At 41.1% G+C, this 19896-nt stretch overlaps 1 protein-coding gene across 2 annotated transcripts in view; it reads right to left on the bottom strand.

Annotated features, from left to right (window-relative positions):
• Positions 1 to 387: 387 nt before the first annotated feature.
• The window catches only part of Pdgfd (platelet derived growth factor D), a 199283-nt gene continuing 179774 nt past the window's right edge, over positions 388 to 19896 (bottom strand). For both annotated transcript variants that reach the window (XM_038323359.1, XM_038323360.1), the window contains exons 6-7: positions 12743 to 12957; positions 388 to 513 (exon numbers count right to left, since the gene is read on the bottom strand). In XM_038323359.1, coding sequence (XP_038179287.1) covers positions 388 to 513; positions 12743 to 12957 — 341 coding nt within the window. The remainder of the gene's footprint in view (positions 514 to 12742; positions 12958 to 19896) is intronic.

The raw sequence follows: 19896 nt of genomic DNA, 5'->3' as shown, positions 1-19896 counted from the left end.
TGATTTTTTTTAAAGAGATGTTTTACATGTTTGACACATTTCTTAATACATCAAAATTACTGAGTAATAATCTAATCATTTGTCTCTGGAGGACCTCAGTAAATATACTGAATAAAATATTTCACCTATTTACATACATGGAGATAGGCATGTATCTCAGCATACATACATATTTCACATACTACTAATAAACGAATTCCTATATTTATGGATATAGAAGTTAATGGTATTTGCTCCTTGCCATGGCACCAGCAAAGCGAGGTTTCCACCTGTGTTAACTGCACTGCAGGTGAGAAGCAATTATGGTTGCTTAGGGTGGGACGACTCCCTTACCATGTCTGGACCTAAAGGGCTTTTTATTCTCCATGTACAGATGTGCACGGTGTCTTATCGTGGTGGTCTTGAGCTGCAGACACAGTCACACCGCTCATGGTGATCCAACTGGATATCTATGAGAGCCATGTTCTTAGCTTTGCCCCTCCTCTTGAAATGGCCAGGCTCAAACTTTAATACCTAGAATAAGAAGCATATTTCCTATTAGAAAACCCATGGGGTTTAATTCAACCAGATGCCACCGGGCCATTCCCCTTCTAGTATAACTAGATAACTAGTATGTGTGGTGGTTTCAAGGCAAATGCTCCCATAGGGAGTGGCACTATCAAGAGGTGTGGATTGTAGGAGTAGGTGTGGCCTAACTGATGGAAGTGTGTCACTGTGAAGACAGGCTTTGACGTCATATATGGTCAAGCTGTGCCCAGTGTGGTACACAGTTCCCTTCCTGTTGCCTGCAGACCAAGATGTAGAACCCTTAACTCCTTCTCCAGCACTGTGTCTGCCTGCATGTCACCATGTTGTTCTATGATGTCAATGAACTAAACCTCTGAAACTGCAAGCCAACCCCAAATTAAATATTTCCCACAACAGTGAGGACACTAAGAGAGACTTACATAGATCTAATCTACATGGGAAGTAGAAAAAGACAAGATCTCTTGAGTAAATTGGGAGCATGGGGACCTTTGGGGAGGATTGAAGGGGAAGGGGAGAGGCAGGTAGGTGAGCAGAGAAAAATGTAGAGCTCAATAAAAATTGGTATATAAAAAAAGAGTTCCCTTGGTCATGGTGTCTCTTCAAAGCAACAGAAATCCTAACTAAGACAGTACACAAGCCTTTGAAAAGTCCACTGAATGAGATAAACTTGATGTAGAAATAGACATATTAGATATTTCTACAAATAGCCATTGACCCCATAACCCCTCCCAGAATAATGTCCCTGCCTTTGTGTCAGTAGGAAGATGTCTTCAGGTGTCTTAGCGGACAGTATTGATAGTCTCCTAAAGACTTAAGCTGAGCTAAGTATGCAGAAATATATCATTGCTCTTCTTAGCAAAGCATGTGTTGTAAACAAATATAATACTAAATATATTAACTCCAAGGACAGGATGATAAGGTTTGAGCAGAACGCCAATATGAATAAATACTAGATTAAAGCAAATCCCTCCTCTGCTCTACCAGAGGGCCATTAGTGGCAACAAAATTACTTATTTGTAACTATATAATGCTTTCTGCAATTCAAAAGACTGAGATACAACACAATACTTGCACACTAATATTTGTATGTCATCACTATTGTGTTACTATACTCAATAAGTATATATAATAACTTTTTATAATACATAAGCATAAAATAATTTTTCTTCCTTTAAAACTATCATTACTGCTGTTTGCATGGTGTGTGTATGTGTGTGTGAAAGAGTGTATGTGGTGTGTGTGTGTGTGTGTGTGTGTGTGTGTGTGTGAGTCAGTGGAGGTCAGAGGACAACTTTTGGGAGTTAATTCTCTCCTACTGTGGTTTTGCGGGGATTGAATCCTGTTGGCAGGCTTGCACAGAAAGTATTTATATCTGCCAAGCCATCTTTCTGGCCCCTAAAATAATTTTGCAGATCTTTAAAGAGACTCTATGCCTTCTTGTCTGCTGCAGGCTTCACTGAGTCAAACGCTGTCCCAGGGACATACACTTGGTAACATCGCAAACTCGTCTTAGCCAGCTCATCCCTTCTCTTCTGTATGTAGACAGGTTTCTACCAGCCTGTATGTTCTAGTTGTTTCTTTCCTCACCGTGATACTGGCAAACAATTGTGCAGCATCTTGCAGTTTTCCAAAACTCTGTGCAGGTTTTCCCCATTTCTGGTCATTGTTACATGGTGGAGATGTATGGCTGTGCATGATTTATTGATCAGATAGGAAAGGTTATAAGTCAGGGAAGTCCCTCTTCCACAGTCTTCTGAGGATGTAGGCTCTGGACCAGAATATTACCTCCTAACTTTCAGAATGATGACAACATGTCTCTCTCTGTTATACCTCCCACTTCCTTCTGCATCTGAAGCTTTGCCTGGAGCGGAGTGTGATGTTCAGTGGGAGCTCCTTATGCTTTGTTTGGTATACTTTGGAACTCACTGAAGATTACACGAGGTGGAGGGGGGGGAAGGCTTACTTTAATGCCTGCCTAACTTTCTATGGCATCTCTACAATTCTACACTATGAATTGTGTTCTTAGACATTTTATTACCCTCACAGTCAGTGCTGAAAGTCCTAACCAAACCCAAAGCATGTATGTCAAGATTCCTCAGGACCGAGCCTCCCAGTCCACAGTCTCCGTTTCTTTAGCCTTTAGCAAAGGTGTTTGTTGGGGTCTCCAGTAAGGCAGAGTACAACCATTCCTTTATGTTTATTCCACTAAGGGACCTGGAGTTTGGTTCAAAAGAATGGTTTCAAAAACAAACAAACAAACAAACAACAAAAACAAAAAACAAAGGACCATGCTCCAGTAAGTTCAAATGACAATATCATAGATTGTATAATTTTCTCCTATGATTCTACTACAATTACACATGCATAATCTGTGTCACACAATTCTGTATACATTTTTATGTCCTCTCTGGTAAATGGATTGTAAAAATAAAGATGGTAAGCATTATCTCCAACATTGAGTATGTTGCAGATACCAAACCCTATTGTAACTGACTTTGCAGGTATGAAATTATTCAGACTCCACCAGATGAATAATAAGGCATGTATTAAGAGAGGGATTAAGTTACTTTCTTGAAATCATGGAGCTTGTCAGTGAGAGAACCAGAAAGCAATCAGATCCAGGCGGCCTAAGTAAGGTCCTTAACCACAGAAGATTTGGCTTGTACTTCTAAGCAGCATGTTAGCAGCAAAGTATCTTGGTGAAGGTGATGTGTGTTGTTGCTTGTGTGGAAATATATGGATAATTTTCTTTCTTTCACGTCTTCCCTGTGATCTAGCCTCCAACAAACACAGGAAGCAATATGGAAGCGATCAGGTCAATTCACTACAAAAAGAGAAAGCTCTTGTTCTTCCATGAAAATCCATGTAATACATGCACTTTGGGGTATCAACTAGTCCTGCTGACAACAAATAGGAAAACTCTGCCATATTTGGTAAGAAGGTTCTGGACAGGACTGGGTTGGACCCCTGTAGCGTCACCAAGAATTTCTCCAGTATATTTTCCATACTATTGTCCCAGACCATCTGCATGAAAACAGGGTTAGGGGTTACTGGGGAGTTTCATGATTCCTAAGAAGTGGAGCTTCCTATTTGTTTAAAGCAGACCATTATCAAGCTCTGAAAATTTCTAGTGACAGGCATTTGGAACAGCAGTCTTCTGTTGATTGCTTCCCATTTGATGGCAAACAAAGTGAATGTTTGTTATAAGAGTCTAGACAGGTTTTCTAGCTTGTCTTCTGATTCTTCAGGGATTTCCCCCTGTGTTTTATAATAAGCTACAAGAGCACAACATATATGTGTTTTGCTGCTAAGAAAAAAAAATGAATTGACAGACACTTTCTCCAGATAAGTCAGAAAAGCACTATTTAAAATTCAACTGCTTTAATGGCTGATCCCAGCAATGATGCTCAAAGCTTTCAGACCATGTAATAGTTTTAAGTCAGGTACACAGTATTAAAAGGATGAAGAAAGCAAGGCTGATTGGAGGAAGCATGGAAAGTCAAAAGAAAAATGAAAAACTCTTATCAGCGAAAGCAAACTGGTAGGTTATGGGTTACCTGGCCACCTTTAAAGAGAAGTGACCATTGAATTAATCACAGTAGCCAAAGGAACTTTGCAATGGTACAATCAAAAAATGCTTTCCTATTTTCCAAGCTATGAAGCTATCAAGCTATACAGCTGCACACATACAGCGGAAATGAAAATCCACCGAGGTGCAGCCAGCCATAGTTCAGCACCTATGGGCAAAATTGGAAATCTTTACTCCTTTTCATTGTCTGAAAAAACCATGTGAAGCCAAGAAAATTGGCATCTACCAAATGGAAAGTGACAGACCCAGTCGATGACTTTTATGCCCAGCTTTATTAATTACCAGCGTCATAATCCCACAAGATGTTTGACTACTATCCTGTGCCTTGTTGCCAATAAACCAGTGAATGAGTCATTGCTATCAGGCTATTACACTAATAAAATAATACCAGGCAGAAAAAGCCATTTGCTGACTTGAGCTCTTGTTTATTGGGAATATAAAAAAAGTTGTTAAAACATTGTAACAGTTCCCAAATTAATGGCTGGCATAGAAATACAAGTACATATTTCAGGGCAAATGTTTTATATAAACCTGAATCATTAAGAGTTTATTTAATATTTTACCTAACTTTGAAAACAAGCAGTATTCAACACAGAGATTTAGTTCCTTAAGAAACAAACTCCTATTTTTGCTTCTCTATTGCCTTCTCTCACATGTAAAAATTTCATATGAATATAAAAATTCACACAGTCTAAGGGATGGAAGTGAATTACTCTGAAACTCGAGTGTCTAACGAAAGCTATTTGGAAGAGGAATTACGTTATTTTCTCTGGATAATGACTCAGCAGAGCCTGGGCAGTGTGTGTGAATCACTGAACTGTGTCTAAGGGACAGTAGTTCCAAAGGAAGTGTCTAAGAACAGCTTAAATGATACACAGAAAAGATTGAAGTTGACAGAGACCTGGGTTACAGTGAGGGTTTAGAAAATGCTCATGACTTCTGAAAAGGCAATCTTGACATCTGTGGATATTTGTTTCAAATAAAAACTATACATGAGCATGCCAGAATTACCATGAGGACCTTTGTAGAATTAAATGGTAAAACAATTTAATCGCAATTTAGAGGAACCCTGTATGCATATTTAGCCTCTCTGCTGCAGAAAAACATGGGAGCTGTCTTGCATGGAGTCCTAGAACAACTCATGTGTCTGCTATAACACAGGTGGGACTTGTTGGTCCAGAGAGTGTTGTATCCCTTGCATGTTTGTGAAGGTTGGTCAAGAGGGCCTGGTGTGGCAAGTGAGTGAGTAGGGCTGGGAAGCATTCAACATAGAGACTGTCGGGCCATTGGCTCTTGGAGTTCTGTTCACATTTGTCTTGTGGTTTATAGTCTCTGGATACTGTCAGCCACCTCTCATCCCCACATGGAAAGAAGCATAAGTATTATGATTGTCATTCTGAAAATGACTATACACCCTTCTTATACAAGGTGTTTATACATGCAACATCCCATACCGTAGCTTTCTTCTTTTGCAATCACATGGCCCTTTAAGCACCAATCTCTTTATATTGCTTATACAGTTTCAGTAAGAGATAGTGAAAAGTAGAACAATTGATAGATATTAGGCTATTGGATGGCTTCTAAAGCCTTCAAGTTATAGGCTTCTTTTGGACTAAGGGATTTCCTTGACTAGCATTCAGCTGCTACCTGGTTGGCGGAGCTTGAACTTAATGTGTTTCTGCTTCCTGTCCTGGTTCCCTCTCACACAGCAGGGAAAGAGGTGTGACTCATGGCCCATCCAAAGGTTGAGAAAAGTTCTCTGTCTTCTCCATGAATGCTGCTTCCAAGAAAGTGATACCAAAGATTCCCTGACTTTCACTGTGGTTAGTGACATTCATGACCTCAACTTCACAACTCCATTTGCAGAGGGTAGAACATCTGAGCACTTGGGTCTTTTAGTTCTCATTTTGTCTTGTTAAGTGTCAGTTTTAGTAACAAGTTTCCAATATGGAAAACACAACAGTATACTTATTTAAAATATTCAGTCGGGATTTAACATTTTAGCATTGTACCATGGACCATTCCTCCTTGGAGCCTTTCTTCTTTCTCATTATGTCCTAAAACTAGCTGTTCATTTTTCCAGAATAGACTAGGGGTGTTACTTTATTCTTATGAAGCTTGTATTTCAGGGATAAATGACTACTTACATATTCTAGCCTTAACACTATAATCTGATTTTAATATAAAATTAATTAAAATTCTATATTAATAAACAAAGAGGCAAAGATGATTCTAGATGCCATAAATCAGTAATTCTCAACCTGTGGGTTATATTTTTGTGGGCAAACAACTATTGCACAAGGGTCACCTAAGAGCATTGGAGAACATAGATATTTACATAAAGATTCATAACAGTAGTCAAATTATAGCTATGAGTAGCAATAAAAATAATTTTGTGGTTGGTCACCACAACATGAGGAACTGTATTAAAGGGTCACAGCATTGGCAACAGAGAGATCTCAGCTCTATACAACACAGAATCCACTGACCTGTGAGGCAATTACTTAAGATGGAATTAAATTAAAAAATTCACTTCCTGTCTGCATTATGCACATGTCAGATACTTGGCAGTCACAGCTGGCTAGGAACTCCATTCTCCCTCTGCTGCGGGCTGCGCTGACATGCAGAGTTCACGCTATAATTGCAGCAAGTTCTGCTGGACAGTTCAGGCAGCAAAGCTAATATGTGATGTTAGGCTTTAATGTCAGCTTACCTTACCCTAAAATCAGTGCGTTGGGACAGTAAGCCAAGGAGCTAATTTGAGTGCCTTAGCTGACTTATTGTGATGTACCCTAAATACTTCAGGGCATCTCCCTGGGTGACCCTACGGTGTTGTGATTCTCTGTAGATATTAGAGCAGCATTTACACCTCCTGGTTTGACTAAGGAACAGCTGCCCTGCAGGAACCTTCCAGGTGTTTGGTGCCAGACTGGGATGGCTGAGGCTTCCAAACATACACCAATTTAATAAATTCTCACATTCTATTTTTCTGTCTCACTCCCCATCTCTCACACACACCACTTCTATCACTCTTGTTCTGCTAAAGAACTCTGATTAGCGCACAACATCATGATAGTATCAATAGTGGAAAGACAGAGAAAATAAATAAAAGACATAAAATTGTCTGCTGTCTTCTAAGATTTTGACTGTTGACTCAATGGCTGTGGCTGTTTGGTGTGGGAGGCCCTCTGTCTATGTGTTGCTTTTATTGGTTAATGAAGAAAAAAACTGGCTTGGTCCAAAGCATGGGAGAAGGAAGGCAGAGTCAGAGAGAAGCCATGGAACTGCCATTGGAGACAGATGTGCTGAATCTTTGCTGAGGCCACGACCTCATGGTGATGCACAAATTAATGGAGATGGGTTAAATTAAGATGTAAGAGTTAGCCAATAAGAAGCTAGAGCTAATGGGCCAAGTGGTGATTTAATTAGCACAGTTTTTGTGTGATTATTTCAGGCTAAGTGGCAAGGAACCAACAAGTGGCCTCCTCCTTTCAACAGCCATTGAGGATGAACGATGACAGTCACAAATCAGTAGGGGGGAAGTGAAATAATATCTTTGAATTATTATTGTTATTTATTGGCAGTAGTGGGATTGAACCTAGCACCTGACTATGCCAGACAAGGACTCTGCCACTGAGTTATATACCCAGCCCTGAGCCCTGCTTTTATTTCTTTAGCTCTTCATTTGCCATCGTGGCTGCAATTTCCCATCCTTTCTCTCCTCACAATCTTGCTCCCCACCCTATGTCTGTCCCCATCCCTCAGTTCACTTCTCTTCCATTTCTGTTCAGGAAAGAGCAGGCCTAGCATGAGTATGAACAAAACATGACATGTCAAGCTTCAATAAGAATGAATACCTCCTCACATGTTAAGACTGGGAAAGGTGACCCAGTATGAAGAGTAGGCTCCCAAAAGCTAGCAAAAGTGTCAGAGACAGCCCCTGCTCCTCCTGTAGTCCTACAAGAATTTCAAGCTACATAACTATAACATATATACAGAGGGCCTTGGTCAGTCCCATGCAGGCTCCCTGATTTTCAGCTTAGTCTCTGTGAGCCCCTATGAACCCACATTAGTTGATTCTGTGGGTTTGCTTGTGATTCTCTTGACCCCTCTGGGTCTTACAATCCTTCCTCCCTCCCTTCTACAGGAATCCCTGAGCTCCACCTAATATTTGGGTGTGGGTCTGCATCTGTTTCCATCAGTTGCTGGATGAACTGAGCATTGCTTTTTAATCTCACTACCCAACATATTTTTTTTTGAAGGGCAGAAGTTATTTTCCAGACCCTCTCAGCTGTGAAATAGGTCATAAACCCCATGAAGCAGGATGAGGAAACCTATGTGAGCCCTGTATCCTGACTGAAGAAGAGAGCATTCTGTGAGCCTTGGACCCTTTGTCATCTTTTGTACAAAGGGACAGAAGAGAAGAGAAGAGAGATGTAGTGATCAGAGGCTTTGTCATCAGTGTAGATGCACATTCCACCACCTGGCACACTTTATCAGACCTGCTCCACAGAATCCACTTGGGCCAATCTGCTCTTAGGATCTTCATTTCCTTATGATGGCTCCTGGGTAATTTGAAATGTTTTAGATCTATATGTGTCTCTGTTATTATCTCTTTTATTAGGGTAGCCTCAGTCACAAACTTGGAAATGGTGTGGGAAAATTATCTGTTTTCTGTCAATTATATTTTAAATAAATGCTGATTGGTCAGTAGCCAGGCAGGAAGTATAGGTGGGACAACCAGACAGGAAATAGAGGTGGTTCAAGGAGAACAGGAGAATTTTGGAAAGGAGGAAGCCCATCTCTCTGCAGTCCTAGCCCAACACAGAAGAAGCAAGATGTGATTGCCTTGCTGAAAAAGGTACTGAGCCACATGGCTATCACAGATAAGAATTATGGGCTAATATATGTTTTAAGAATTAATAAGAAGCCTGAGCTAATGGGCCAATCAGATTATAACTAATGTGGACCTCTGTGTGATTTCTTTGGGACTTAACGATTGCAGGAACCAAGCAAGACAAGAAAACCTCAGTCAACATGGAAAGAGTAGAGAAAATTATATTTTTTTTATTTTTATACTATGCATTCAAAATGAATAAGAGGAATGCTATGAAAGAAGGCTATGAATCAGGAAACCTACACAACTCAACAAATTATTGTGTGTGCATATGTGTATGTATGTGTATTTTATATATGTGTGTGTATGTGTCTATGTGTGTGTTGTGTATGGCTGTGGACATCTGCATCTAGAGAGAGAAGGACCTCTGATGTCCTGTTCTATTGATATCTGCCCTATTATCTGGAGCAGGGGTCTCTCACTGGGCTTGGAGCTGGACTGGCAGCCAGCAAGCCCCAACTCTGTTACAGTGATGGGCCACACTCAGGTTTTATGTGGGTGCCAAGGATTTGAACTCAGGTCCTCAGTTTTACACAGCAAACAATACACATAATTCATTTATCCTGAAGTTTGAAAGCAGAAATACTTTTGTCCTACAAGGAGAGTATCATGGCTGTGCAAGCAGTGACAATGCTAGCTTCGCCCAGAGCTTTCTAACTGCTCGTATTCGTATCTCTGACTGTCAAGCACTGGAATACTTGTGGAGAAGCATACAGGCTCGCTACAGAAGTTCTTAATCCCTTAAGGCCATCATCTTGCATAGAAACTCATTTCACATCTCAGCAGCTGCAAGCACAGACGGGGAAACTGCCTTAATGTAGCAGAGGTGGGAGCACAGGCACAGCACTAACAGAATATAGGGCTTACAGGTTCTCCTGATGAGATGAAGTTCAAACCATTCCTATTTCTGGAAATGGAAGCAGCTCTCTGCCATTCTCCACAGAACACGTGACAGTGACCATCAGGATGCATTTCAGGGTATTTCAGCAGCCGGAGGGGAAGCTGACAGGAGTGTTTGTTTCAGGTGTGCAGTCAGTGACTGAGTGATTGATGCTGTTGGGTGCTTTTGTCCTGTGCTTGGCGGGGTCATTTCATATAGGACTCTGCAGAGCCCTAGCGGTAAAAATATTATAACATGTGTTTCATGAGATGTTATCCACTGACTGAACTTTCAAAAGAACGTCAATGTTTTATACCTCACAATCAAACAAAGGCTTAATAGAGTTTCCATTAATAGAGTTTCCTCAGACTCTATTAATTGTGAATAGCAGCTCAAGGCTGTCTGCTACAGTGTAAGAGACAATAGAGAAATGAGTGGAAGAATGGTACTGGGCGCTTTGGATTGCACAGACCCACCTGTCTGCCACGCAGTGCTCAGTTTGGGAGTTTCTCAAATACAGAACATGAAGAAAAGAAAGAGTTGAGCTGAAACTTCTTTGTGCTGCCAGGAGGAAAGCAGTCCACAAATACATCAGAGCCGGGCTTGCACACTGGTGCTCACAGTCACTGCATAGGAGAACTTGCCACTCCTAGATTATTTTAGCTCCCACCAATTATTGAACCCCACATTTATCCTTTTTTGTAAACATCACAAAACTGACATTCTGAGCCTGAAGGGCAACCTCCAGTCTAGGGTTCATCAGCTCATACACAGAACATAATGAGCGGGGTGACAGTACTCTGTTGAAATGAGAAAGCAGTGAGGTGGACCCAGCTATTCTTAAGACTAAGAAAACGCTTTCTGGGCAGGTGTAAAATGGTAAGTTCTGCTGCTCTAAGTCGAGCCTAATCACTTGTCTGGGACCTGTCTCTCCTAGGATGAAGACATCAGTGTTTATGTGCTCAGTTTTTTTGTTTTGTTTTTTGTCCAGAAATTACCTAAAATTTAGTGTTTCATTGTTTTCAGGACAGAAAACCACCACCAACCCCAATTATACTTAGTATCATGTGTTATTTGTTAAATTGTTTACATATTATTGATTAATGTTCATGAAGTTGTAAATATATTTCCATAGGACTAAAAAAAGAATTTGCTTTCATCACCTTGAACTAAATAAAAAGAAACAAACACTCTTAAAAACAAAAACAACAGCAACTCCAAAAGTACTTGCCTAAAGCTAGTGTTGTATCTTTCATTTGTTTGTTTTGATCATGGTCTGGAACTTCTATAGAGTAAACTGACCTTCAATTTTCAGAGATTCTCCTGCCTCTACCTCCCAAATTCTAAGGTTAAAATCTTAACCTACTATGTCCAGTTCCCGACCTGCAATTCCAAATCTGTAAGTCTTATTTTGAGAGACTCTCTATGTATTCCTTTGCTCTGCTCGGCTTTTGACTCAGGTCCACATGGTTAGCCATTGTCTTAGTTAGGGTTTCTGTTGCTGTAAAGAGGCACCATGACCATGGTAACTCTCATAAAAGGAATAAAACCACTTAATTGGGATGGCTTACATTTTCACAGGGTTAGTTCATTATCAACACGGTGATGACTGGGAGCATGGCAGTGTGCAGGCAGATGTGGTGCTGGCTACAACTTGATGTATAGGCAACAGGAAGTGGTCTAAAATACTTGTGCATATATGAGACTTCAAAGCCTACCTCCAAAGTGACACGTTTCTTCCAACAAGTCCATTCTTACTCCTACAAAGCCACACCACCTAATAGTGACACTCCGTATGAGCTGTGGGGGCCAATTACATAGCCACCAAGCACTGCTGCCCATAAAACACCCCCTTTGCATCTGAAACTGCCCAATGACAGCATCATCTTCACATGATAGCATTTTAAAATGCATTTCCATGGATGCCTCACCTCTTCCTGAGCTTTAGGCCTCAGATCACTCTCCATGAATACAACAGAAAGAACTTCCCTGCCCAGCATGACCAGCAAACAGCTCAGCAAGCTAATGTGTTCTTACAGCGCTGGCTGCCCCAGGGCTTGGGCAGCTGTGCTCTGTTACACATATTGCTCTCTCTTTTAATTTGTGTGCCCCGACCTTGATCTTTGTGTTTACTTTTGCTTATTTCTTCAGCGATCCAAGAGCTACATCTCCAGGTGGCACTGGATACTATTTAGGAAAGATAAGCATTTCCAGGAAAGCAAGGGCAAACTACTTCAAAACTTTACATTTCTTTTACTCTTTGCTTTTTTTTTCACAAGTATGATTCCACTGAATGAAAATTTGGCCCTTGGTATTTTCTTGCAGTCACCTACATTTAACAGTTATAGCCTGTAAGTAAATACCAGATTTGACTACAAGTTGAATGAAGAGGCTCTGTAGAGTCTCTCTTCACACTGTTGTCTACCCACATAGCTTATTGTGAAGGCTGAAATCAAGACTCCCTTCTTCAGGACAGAATTAACCCTTGAGCCAATTCTACTTGTGTAGAATTTTAGCGCCCAACCATACCCTTGACTGGGTGAACAACTGACAAACCATATTTGTTTGTACAGATTTCATTATTTTCATTTTATGTGTATGAGCATTTTGTTTGCATGTGTGTATGTGCATTATGCATGTAGGTACATTAGATCCTCTGGAATGAGTGTAAAATGCAGACTAGCCAGGATCCTTTGTAAGGCCAACAAGTGCTTTTAACCATTGAGCCTTCTGTTCAGCCCTTTGACCAACCATGCTAAATGGCACCATCTCCCAGGACATCACAGACTCAAGATGATGCAGACACAATAGCTGCATACAGCACTGCAGGACACTGGAGATGACAAACCTCATGATACTTTTTCACCGTCTTTCCTGAGCTGCAGGTGCAGGACTTCCAGTTGACAGTTCCACAACCACAGTTGCCCCCACAGCGCTTCACGAGGAGGCATCTCGGGAAGAAGACTGCATTGGTCAACTTTAGCTCCTCCCTCAGATTGACCGAGTGATTCCTGGGAGTGCAACTGTAACGCTTGACGTCATCGTTGAGCCTGTCCAGGTCCACTGTGGGCAAAGATACACAGGCAGCAAGTGCATGAGCAGACTTGAGCATAAGCAAAGATTCTGATATTAGATCAATTAATCTAATCAGAGATCACTAATGCAGGTGTTAAATTTGTCATTGGGATCTTACTGTGGTTGGAAAAAGCCAATTTCTCTTTTGATCCTACATGACATTCCAAATAACAACAAAATCATTAGCTGAAATTTGAATCTTTGCTCAAATTTCCTATAAGCTGTGCATGGCTAACATCTTTGAGACAGGTTTCATGTACCCAGGCTTGCCCTGAACTTGCGATATAGCTGAAAATGACTGAAGTTCTGATTCACTCACTTCCAGAGTGCTGGGATTACAGGCATGTTCCAAGGCCTTGCCTTGGTACTTAAAAAATGATGCAAAAAGAAAAAAGAATTAAATAACAAAATGGCTCAGAGGTAAGGAAATGGAACATATGGCGATTCAAATTAATTTTCTTTATCTTTATCTTAAAAACCAAATAAACACACCCCAAATCCCTGCCATTATTTAAATATAATCTGAATCTTATAGGGGCAACATTAGGATATTTGCTCTAATGTTGTCTAATAATTTCTGATATCGAAGTATTTACAGATAAACAATACAAAAAAGTTTTATTTTTAATTCCAAAGCTGATCAAAGTACTAGTGAAAATGGTACTGTAGGACAAACAAGATACATGTGTGTGCATGGAATTTTAGGTGGGGCAGACAATATGCATGTGTGTGCATGGATCCTAGGTGGGGTAAACAAGATGCATGTGTGTGCATGGAATCTTAGGTGGAACAAACAATATGCATGTGTGTGCATGGATCCTAGGTGGGGTAAACAAGATACGTGTGTGTGCATGGAATCCTAGGTGCAGCAAAAAAATGTGCATGTGTGTGCATGTAATCCTAGGTGGGGTAAACAAGATGCATATGTGTGCATGGAATCCTAGTTGGGGCAAACAATATGCATGTGTGTGCATGGATCCTAGGTGGAGTAAACAAGATACGTGTGTGTGCATGGAATCCTAGGTGCAGCAAAAAAATGTGCATGTGTGTGCATGTAATCCTAGGTGGGGTAAACAAGATGCATATGTGTGCATGGAATCCTAGTTGGGGCAAACAAGATGCATGTGTGTGCATGGAATCTTAGGTGGAGCAAACAATGTGCATGTGTGTGCACTGAATCCTCCTTACTAAGGCCAACAATGTGCATGTGTGTGCATCGAATCATAGGTGGCAGTAGCGTCTTGCTCTTCAGTGAGGATGTCTTCTTTCAGTAGAAAGTTGTTTAACAGCTTGGAGCCTCTGTTTCCTCCTCTAAAACATTTAAATATTTAAAAGATTGAATGGAGTGGACCTGTTATATGATGAACACTGGCTAATATTCTTTATCTTAATTCACTTGATTCTCCCCACCTTTATTTTTACCCCTTTAAAAGTCAATGGTTAGGACAAGATCTCCTGAGTAAATTGGGAGCATGGAGACCTAGGGGGAGTATTGAAGGAGTAGGAGAGACAGGGAGGGGAGCAGAGAAAAATGTAGAATTCAATAAAAATCAATAAAAAAGTCAATGGTTAAAATAAGGAAAGAAAATGCCAGGTTTTCTTCTCTCTATTTCTCTCTTTATAAGTAATTATTAAGTAGTATGCTGAATGGGGATTATAATGAATTAAGAATGTTATACTCAACTTTCAAATCTAAGTTATTGTGATATTTAGTGCTGTCAGCTGACAGGATTTATTGATAAGGTAAGATCCATCTTAAACATGGGTGGAAACCCATGAGCAGGGATCCTGCATTGCCTAAATGAAAGATGATGTGAGCCTGCAGTGTGAACAGCGGCCTCCTCAAGCTCCTGCTGTTGTGGCTCCCCAAGGTGATGGACCATAATGTCCCACTGTGAGCCAAAGCCAAGTCAACTTTCCCAAGTTGCTTGGGGGTGGGGTATTTATTACAGCAACAGAACAGCAACCAAGACCATAAATATGCACCTGTGTAATTGTTGCATGAGTAGCATTTTATTTATTTATTTTTTTTTCTCATGGTTTATTTTTTTTTATATTTAAAAATTTCCATCTCCTTCCCTCCTCCTCCCCCCTCCCTCCCCTCCTTCTCCCCCTTCTCTCCCCTCCTTCTCCCCCTTCCCTCCCCTCCCCTCCACCCATACCTCCCCTCCCTCCCTCTCAAGGCCAAGGAGCCATCAGGGTTCCCCACTCTATGCTAAGACCAAGGTCCTCCCAACCCTGCAACTGACAAAGGTCTGATCTCTAAAATATATAAGGAACTCAAGAGACTAGACGGTAAAATGCCAATGAGTAGCATTTTAAAAGGTGTTCTCAGAATCTGCATCTGAATTCTCTGATTGATGAACACCCAAGTAACGTATTGTACAACTGCAGCTAGAAGAAGTTCCTGCCACCTGCTCTTAGCACCTTATCCTGTGCACCAGCCATACTACCGCAGGAGAAATATCACAGGTACTAGGCAGGCAATGCCATCCTCAGCACACTAGCCTCTGCAAATGCCTTAGTCTTTACATAAAACTGTTGAAGAGCAGGAAGGAGTGGTCTCTGGGGCATAGACCAAAAGCCAAGGATGATAGCAAAATCGTTCTGAGAGAAAGACAATTAAGAGAATGCACAGATATGGGCCAAGAGTCCATTAACTCCATACCGTCAGAAAACATCACTGAGAGTAAGACTGAGTGGCCATATGGCCAGGTGACCCTTGAATGGAAGTTAAATGGCACCTCGATTGATGGGCTGCCCTAAATGCCCTCTCAGATAGACAGCTGTGCTTTGATTCTCAAGGGCAGCAGTTTATTTCTAGCTGTTATATGCTGATCCCAGGACACTGTGGGAACTCCATAAATGCTAAATAATCACTGCGCATAATTTACTGTTGTTTTTTTCTTCCTTTGTAAAGACATGTCATAAGTTTAGCTATAATCAATCCAGCTTTAAATTGAATGAACTCTGTCTTGGGAAAGGAACCATTTTTATTGCTGCTAAATCCCTGCCAACAACTGCAAGCAAAAGAGGAAGGATTGCATAAACGGATTAAGAAGTGCAGCAGTCAGCCATTACAAGTGTCACCTTGAGATAAATACTCATGCTGGCCTGTGCATTATTGGGCCGCTAGACCAGGCTGAGATAGAGGGCCAAATCTGCTGCCAGCGATAATGACAATGCACTTGTCCAACAGGAGAGAAAAGAGATGAATTTAACGTGAGGGTGGTTGTGTTCATGACGTCCACAAAAGCAAAACCAGGGGCATATCCACACTGAGCTGTTTCCTCACTGCGGCCTTGTGTTAGGAACTTCCACACATGACTACATTGCTTTGTCCCCCATCTTTTTTTGGGAGAAAAACAAAAGTGAAGGGAAAATGGCAAAGCTGCAGTTAATGCCCTTGCTTTTTTTAGTCCATAGTCTAACAAGCAGAGGCCACTGTGGAAGAAAGAAGACCAACACCACTGGACCTATATCAGGCTTTTTTAAAGGATGCAGAGCTGAAGGTGTGTGAGTGGCCACACATCCTCGCATTCAGGGTAGCTGAGCCAATTTGCTGCATGCCTTCTCCACGAGGTTCCTTCAGCAATCCAGGTAAAATACACAAGTCTAGGTCTCCTTGGAGACGCCCCCTTCCCCGGTGCTGCAGAGATGTTTCTTATGGCCATGCACTGCTCACTTCCACTTCTCGCTGGAAGAGATTTACAGGGCTGCCAGTTAACACATCAAGTTACTGTGACAGCTGTAGCACCAGGGGAGGGAGGCTGCAGAGGCTCTTAGCTTAGAACAACAACGCAGAGGTTCTTCTGACTGGCTGCAGATAAAGTGACAGCCCAGCCGCAGATATTCTGCACCATGTATTGAGTTTCTGGTCAATAAGGAGATGAGTGAGAACTCAAAGCTTCTGGTTTTCTGGCTGGAAGGAGCACTGTAGTGAGTTTCCCTGGGGACTGAAGAGAAGGGGCTGCACTTCCTTTGCCATTTCCATCTCTGTGGCTGAACAGCAAAAGAGCAGCAAGGATATTCCAAACTTAATTCAAATGTTCATCACTTTCATCTAATTGTCTTTATTTCACCAGATTTTTAAAAATATCTCTTTGGCATCAGTTAATGACCAGGTACTCTACACTGATAACTTTCTATCTAGAAATGGTAAGAAGGTTCCAAGATGCAAACCTCCTTCTAAACACAGTGATCTGGGGTAGAATGCTGTCCTGTAGGTCAGGGTTAGGAAGTACCTCCTTGCTACAACCTCAACCCTGTAGTGCAGCCCAAGTGTGCTGTGATATGCATTCCCTCTGTATTCTAGAATGAGGATATGAATGGACACCTCTGTCTCATTTCTAATAGATGAGGGCTCAGGCAGGGGACAAAGCCAGGCCGTCTTGTCCCTGTCTATTAGACTACTAGTGCGAGAAACCGTACCATGTTCTCATATACAACCACATAAAGCATCCATATAAACTAGGAACAAGCTTGAGTTTACTTTCATGGCAGAGAAAAGAGAATCTTTGAAAAATCAAGAAAGACAAAAAACAAAAAGCATCTCTGGTTCCTCTTTTAGTGATCTGCAGGTTTATTTCCTCTCCCTGCTGTGTGGGTCCTGATGGGAGCAGCAGACACATCTCATTTAAGATTATGCTTTTAGAACCACATGACAGCCTCTAGTTGAAGCAGGGTCAAGCCAAAGAAAATACACCTCATCTTTATGCCAGATTTTTCTTTTTCTGAGAATTGACATTCAATAACTAACAACTCCATGAATGAATCGAAGAAATTATTCATATTCTTTTATACATAATCTTTTCAATCACACACAGAAGGAGAAATAATTTTAACCAGATTATTGTCTCTTATGCTGGGATGCTCTTCTTTCTAACCTAACCTAGGAAGTGGTCTGAGAGGTGATCAATAAGAGCTGGGAAATCAGAGCTGTAGAACCAGCTGTTCCCTGGAGACAGCTGCAAAAAGACCCATGGCACCTAGAGCCTGGCTTCAAGGAGGCTGCCTCTCAGATGTCCACCTGACGTGTTGAGAAACACAGCCCTTGCTTAATGTGGACCATCACATCAACCTGGTAGGAAGAGCTGTTGAGGGGACACTGATGCTTCAGCGTAGATTTCTAGCCCTGAGGTGAGAGAATAAATGAGTACTTGTATTACTGTAACAAGCCACCAGACACTCTCAGCTGTGTTAAGTTCCATAACTTCCCCGGGAGGAGTCTATCCACTTCATGGGATTTACAATCTCACTAGGATTTTTCAGGTGCCCTCTTCTGTAAATCATGCCCTAATTGTACAAACTATTTCTATAGATCAATCAAAATTGGGAAAGAACCTCACAATTATTTCATTTTTAGAAGAAATTAGGATAATTTAAACTTAAAACCATGAAATGTTCTAAATTTCATAATTCCCTTTGTAGACTGAATATCCTAAAGAATAGAAACATTTACCATTGTGGCTATAAAAATTAACCTACAACACAATAATTCTCTCCCGTCAATTGCTGATTCCTGAGATTCAAAAATAATCATGAAGCAGTGTGGTAATGGGAAGTTATTGAGACCCTGCACACTTATATTGGTTTCTTGCATATACTTGTATTGGTTTCAAGACAAGTCTTTACTTTGGATATTACTATCTCCATCTTCCAGATGTCAAGAACCAGTAAATACTCATCCAAGATGTTGTAGGAAATAACTCTAGATAACAGAATGTCTGAAAGGCATTGAATTAGACTTGAAGAATATTGACACCATTATTAGACAGGTCTCTGACCCCTGGGAACACTACCTTGGCAGATGTATGCAGCACATCTATGAAAACTAAGAAAAATAATTAAGGGATGCATAAGCATCAGGGGGGTTTTAAAATATCCCACTTTTGCTGGAAACTTCTTCAGCCAATGGCCTTTGAGATGCTGGACCAGGTTGGACATGGCCTTGGGTGCCAAAAAATGTGTGTGCTTGCTTGCTCGCTCTTTCTGGCTGGTGAATTTGGTTCTTGTTCCCCGCTTGCGTGGAGGACTGTGATCTGTGAGTCTGCCCCCCTAAATAAAGGACCCTTTAGTATACTCGATTCTGAGCTAGTGTGGGACTACTCTATTCACATATCCTCTACACTGTTTCTTACCTTCAAGCCCATGATTCTAAGCTTTAAACACCAATGAATTTCCACAGCTTTGTAGCCAGCAAAGGCAGGTTCATGACATGGCTCTCTATTTAGACAATGTTAGTGAACCTTTTTGATTTGTTTCTCCTTCTGCAAAAACAGAAATAATGATACTCTCATGCCATGCATTTATTTATCTTGAATGAATTTCCAATGTTTGAAGTCCAGGTCCAAATCCCTGCTCTCGGTAGGTATGACCTACGTGTATGGCAGACAAAGGAGGTCAGACTGAAAACAGAATCACCTTCCGGCAGAAGTAGCTGAGGAAAGAAGGGTCATGGCCACTTCCACCTACATATCAGAGGGCTGCTGGCCAGGTGTGTTTAGTTTGATTTCATGTAACTTACACTCTTCTCTCAAGTAAAGACAACCAATGAGTCCAGTCTCCCTGCACCAGCAATTCCTGCATGTATGCAGAGTCATGTCTCCTAAATCTTGGTGATCCAGAGAGCAAAAGGATGCTATGTTTGAGAGCTTAAGAAAAAGAAGCAAAGTTTAAGAGAGGAAATGAAATGATCAAAACAGTTCTAAAAAGTTTATGGGTAGGGAGTATCCTAGCAAGTTTTGTACTTGGCAATTCTTCTGTAAACTTTTAATGCATGTGCTGATTATTCAGCCACTAAAACTTGACAGTGTTTGGAGACTGTGCATGACACTCTCCAGATTACTGCATGACCCCAGATCCTTCCAGGGGATTGTACAGAGCAGTAGGATTTCTTTAAAGGTACTGCTTTAAAATTTGAATTTG

Source organism: Arvicola amphibius, chromosome 3, assembly GCF_903992535.2.
Source record: "Arvicola amphibius chromosome 3, mArvAmp1.2, whole genome shotgun sequence".
Lineage (NCBI taxonomy): Eukaryota > Metazoa > Chordata > Mammalia > Rodentia > Cricetidae > Arvicola > Arvicola amphibius.
The sequence above is the reverse complement of the archived record's forward strand: the minus strand, read 5'-3'. Positions and strand labels throughout refer to the sequence as shown.